Source organism: Thalassophryne amazonica, chromosome 14, assembly GCF_902500255.1.
Source record: "Thalassophryne amazonica chromosome 14, fThaAma1.1, whole genome shotgun sequence".
Lineage (NCBI taxonomy): Eukaryota > Metazoa > Chordata > Actinopteri > Batrachoidiformes > Batrachoididae > Thalassophryne > Thalassophryne amazonica.
The window spans coordinates 93,511,765-93,517,212 of record NC_047116.1 but is presented as its reverse complement, the minus strand read 5'-3'; the positions used below and the strand labels follow the sequence as shown (position 1 = coordinate 93,517,212).

The 5,448-nt window shown below is 38.9% G+C and overlaps 1 protein-coding gene across 1 annotated transcript; it reads left to right on the top strand.

Annotated features, from left to right (window-relative positions):
* Positions 1 to 2,935: 2,935 nt before the first annotated feature.
* On the top strand, positions 2,936 to 3,877 carry LOC117524329 (olfactory receptor 10J4-like). The gene has a single exon (XM_034186090.1). The coding sequence runs from the start codon at positions 2,936 to 2,938 to the stop codon at positions 3,875 to 3,877; it is 942 nt and encodes a 313-aa protein (XP_034041981.1).
* Positions 3,878 to 5,448: the final 1,571 nt, after the last annotated feature.

The window sequence follows — 5,448 nt, the reverse complement described above, 5'->3', positions numbered from 1 at the left end:
TACATGCTTCCCTTAGGCAGTATTATTAGACGGCATTGCTTAAATTTTCATTGTTACGCAGATGATACCCAGCTTTATCTATCCATGAAGCCAGAGGACACACACCAATTAGCTAAACTGCAGGATTGTCTTACAGACATAAAGACATGGATGACCTCTAATTTCCTGCTTTTAAACTCAGATAAAACTGAAGTTATTGTACTTGGCCCCACAAATGTTAGAAACATGGTGTCTAACCAGATCCTTACTCTGGATGGCATTACCCTGACCTCTAGTAATACTGTGAGAAATCTTGGAGTCATTTTTGATCAGGATATGTCATTCAATGCGCATATTAAACAAATATGTAGGACTGCTTTTTTGCATTTACGCAATATCTCTAAAATTAGAAAGGTCTTGTCTCAGAGTGATGCTGAAAAACTAATTCATGCATTTATTTCCTCTAGGCTGGACTATTGTTATTCATTATTATCAGGTTGTCCTAAAAGTTCCCTGAAAAGCCTTCAGTTAATTCAAAATGCTGCAGCTAGAGTACTAACGGGGACTAGAAGGAGAGAGCATATCTCACCCATATTGGCCTCTCTTCATTGGCTTCCTGTTAATTCTAGAATAGAATTTAAAATTCTTCTTCTTACTTATAAGGTTTTGAATAATCAGGTCCCATCTTATCTTAGGGACCTCATAGTACCATATCACCCCAATAGAGCGCTTCGCTCTCAGACTGCAGGCTTACTTGTAGTTCCTAGGGTTTGTAAGAGTAGAATGGGAGGCAGAGCCTTCAGCTTTCAGGCTCCTCTCCTGTGGAACCAGCTCCCAATTCAGATCAGGGAGACAGACACCCTCTCTACTTTTAAGATTAGGCTTAAAACTTTCCTTTTTGCTAAAGCTTATAGTTAGGGCTGGATCAGGTGACCCTGAACCATCCCTTAGTTATGCTGCTATAGACTTAGACTGGTGGGGGGTTCCCATGATGCACTGAGTGTTTCTTTCTCTTTTTGCTCTGTATGCACCACTCTGCATTTAATCATTACTGATTGATCTCTGCTCCCCTCCACAGCATGTCTTTTTCCTGGTTCTCTCCCTCAGCCCCAGCCAGTCCCAGCAGAAGACTGCCCCTCCCTGAGCCTGGTTCTGCTGGAGGTTTCTTCCTGTTAAAAGGGAGTTTTTCCTTCCCACTGTCGCCAAGTGCTTGCTCACAGGGGGTCGTTTTGACCGTTGGGGTTTTTACGTAATTATTGTATGGCCTTGCCTTACAATATAAAGCGCCTTGGGGCAACTGTTTGTTGTGATTTGGCGCTATATAAATAAAATTGATTGATTGAACTACGCTGTTCTTCTGAACAATGTCTTGAACGTCCCATTTTTCTCAGGCTTTCAAAGAGAAAAGCATGTTCAACAGGTGCTGGCTTCATCCTTAAATAGGGGACACCTGATTCACACCTGTTTGAATCAGTGAGTTTGTCAGTTTCACAAAACTGACAAACTCACTGACTGAATGCCACACTACTGTTATTGTGAACACCCCCTTTTCTACTTTTTTTTACTAATAGCCCAATTTCATAGCCTGAAGAGTGTGCATATATATATATATATATATATATATATATATATATATATATATATATATATGTGTGTGTGTGTGTATTGGGGGGTGTCACAAGCATTCATAGGGACATCACTTTTTGATCCTTTGATGTCGACTCTTTCATCATCACGCAGCAGAAGCGTTGGACTGTCACCACCTATTCACCCACCATGCCCGCGAGTCAAGGGGTGGCACGAAGCCCCGTGTTGGAATGTAAGTCTCCAACACAATGCTAATGGGCATCACAAAATGCAATGTTCATGGGCTAACATTAGCATGGGCTCAATGCCTCCATTGTGAGAAACAAGATTTATAATGTGCTTAAAAATATATGGTGGTTGAGAGAGGAGCGACTTCAAGCAGTGATTTTTGTGTCTTGATTACTTGCTAGCATTACATATCATGATGCTATTTGCGCACATCAGCGGCTGAAAGAGTGTGCACTGTGCGAACCCATCGATCCGTCTCACGGCAGGTGTCAGCCAGATTCCGGCTGACACGCACAAACACCTAACACCGCTTGTTTGGCACTTAGAAAATGTGTGGACATTCACACTCTTGGCATGACAACAGTCTGCAGACAATCATTGTTATGCTGACAGTGAAATTGTGAGTGCTAAACTGACAGGAGGTGTGGCCACCAACAGAAGCAGCTGCAGAGATCAATCGATCTGGACATCCCAGCTGGACAACATGTACTGTGTTTGGACTGACATGGACTAACAACTGCCCACTGTGACCCACTTGTGTCTGTTTGCTGTCATCACATGGACATGATGAAAACTCATTAGTGTCACATAATTCAATGCCTCCATTTTGGGGTTAAAAATGTGCTTAAAAACATACTTAGAATAACAACTTTGCTGAGAAAAACCTAACTGCATGTGTTCAGGTAATTTGATATGTTGCCTGGAAAATGACATCATCTTTCTGTGTGTTTTTTTCATCACACAAACTAAGATGACACACACAATTTCAGGCCCTGGAGAATTATTTTGCGTAGGTTTCTGAGTTCAGGTGGTGACACCTACTTTGTGAGAACAGATAAATGACTTACTGGTTCTCCTCCCTCAACAGATAGTCATCTCTGAGATGTGTGGAGAGCACATGAAGTGAAAAAGTGAAATTATATGTAACTTCTGAACACTGAAAAACATAAAAGGTGCCTTTTTAACTGAACAAACTTCAACTAAAATTGTGGCTCAATATTATTTTGATGACATTCTTTTTCAGTTATAAATTTTCTTTTCCACATTCTGCTAACTTTCAAAACAGACTCCATAGATTGAATAATAATTAAGGTCCTGATGGACTGAGATTTCTTAGCAGAAGCAGAAGATCTAGTGTGGAATGGAAAACAGAACAGTCTACTTTTTCCTGAACCTCACCATGTTTGAAAATGTTGGACAGTACCGTTACGCAGCTTTTGTCTTTTGCCTCCTCCTCTACAGCTTCATCCTTTCTGCTAATCTGGTCCTAATCTTGGTGATACTGAGGGAGCGAACGCTCCATCAGCCCATGTATATTTTTATTGCATATCTGTCTATTAACGCTCTGTACGGTTCTTCTGGCTTCTTCCCCAGATTCCTCGTGGATCTTCTCTCTGACACTCATTTGATCTCACGTCCAGCTTGTTTCACTCAGATCTATGTAATATACACGTATGGTATCAATGAACTAACTATCCTGAGCATTATGGCGTATGACAGGTACATCGCCGTGTGTCATCCTTTACACTATCACACAAAGATGAACATGAGAAAAGTCATGATCATGTCAGCTCTTGCTTGGTTGTGTCCGGCCTGCAATCTCACAGTCACTCTCAGTATGATTGTCAGGCTTCCTTTATGTGGGAACAACATCCAAAAAGTGTACTGTGCCAGCTGGAATATTGTAAAGTTGTCATGTATTAGCACTGCTGTCAACGGTCTTGTTGCTATGCTGGGCGCCATAGCGATCGCTTACCTTCCCTTTTCTTTGATCTTGTACACTTATCTGAGGATTGTGATTTCTTGTTGGAAAGGTTCAGTCGAGGTCAGAGCCAAAGTCTTACAGAGTTGTTTACCACATGTTATTTCATTTGTAATTTACTCCATTACATCGTTTAGTGACGCGGCCCTAAGCCGGCAAAATATCAACGAGATGAATAAATTTGTTGTTATCATATTATCTATAGAATATATTGTTATTCCTCCTATTCTGAACCCTCTTGTGTATGGGCTCAAGTTACCAGAAATAAGAAGACAGATTTTTAGGATGCTCTTCTCCAAAACCAAAATGGAACATAATTAACAAATAATCCTCTATTTTGAGCAGAAGTTAAAGTGGACCAGAACGGTTCGGAATGGCATTCCTGCTTTTCCATAACTACCAAGCACAAATAAACCAGCTCCACTCCGAGAAAAGAGTCAGACCATGTTCTGTTCAGTCGACGTGTGTGAGGAGTAATAACTGATTGTTAAAAGCATTTGCAAACATGCTGTTGTATATTTGAGACCAAAGGAATGCTCAGATTTATTGAAGAACCTAAAATACAGATTCAGATCTGTTTGAAAATGAGACTACACTGAATTGATGAATTTCTGAATGAATAGATTTATTCAGCACACACAGTCCAAAATGACAACAACAAACTTACAACAAAGAAAGAAAAGGAATTAACAATGCATCCGTGTGCCTGAAAGCGTAAAGGCAGAAGCAAAGTTTATTGACGCCTAACCCTTTAACCAAAAATAAAAATTATCTAGTCCGAAAGGAGTGGGGGGAAGTAAAAAAACATTGATTCCCACTCCCTTTTTCAACCACTTCAATCTCTTCAGTTTAAAAGACACAATCCAAATGCTACCGAACTAATTCACATTTACAATTTGGCGACACACAAAACTCAACCTTCTTCAGCAGATACATATCTCGAAAACATCATGTCTTTATATTGATTTTTAAACTGATTAATATTTGGACATCATTTGAGGTTATTCCATATTTTAGGACCACACAGAAACCTTTCCTGGTCGTCTGATCGCCAGTAATTTTAAAATGATACAAGCCCCATAAATGATATTTTCCTTCTCTCTCAGTAAAATATTCTTGAATTCTAAAGGGCACTTGTTTATTTCTCACTTTATACATTAATTGAACAGTCTTGAACGAAATCATATTGTGAAGTTTTAATATTTGATATTTGATAGTTTTAATATTTTATCTTTTTATTCACAGCTTCCGATTTGAGAGTTAAAGGAAATTTTAATCCACTGACAGTGCTGAGACACATTCTCTAACACAATGTAACCTGACCTTGTAGTAACACCCTGTGTCCTGTAATCACACTATAATCTTCTCTTTCAGTAAATTTATTCTCCACAGTTATACATCAAATTTGAACAAACCTTCTAGCCCTGTTTTCTGATTTTTTTTTTTTTTTCTGTTGTGTTCTGTTTTCTGTTTGATTTTATCAGAATTTGTTGTCTTGTTAGAAACACTACCAAAATACATATTATTATGTGCATCAAAGAGATTTTGCCAAATTTTGTCAGGGACAAATGTGATTTTTCATTATGACAAATTGCTAAGTCAGCAAACACATGGATAACTGTGAATGCAAATGAAGCAACTGTCACACCGTGATGTAATAAGCACATTAATATCATATTTATGTGATTATCTTATACTTGCGAGTTGCCTGTGTGGATCCGTGGGCTCTAGATTGGGTAGTGTTTATAAAATAGGTAGCTGACATTTTTCAAGGACTGTAATAAATTATGCCAAGTTTCTAGAATGAATTAGAATGGCATGTGAGTCGAGAATGTTTTTTAGAACCTTAGACCTCAAGAGTTTTTAGAAGAAGTACTCAACTCTTTTTTTCC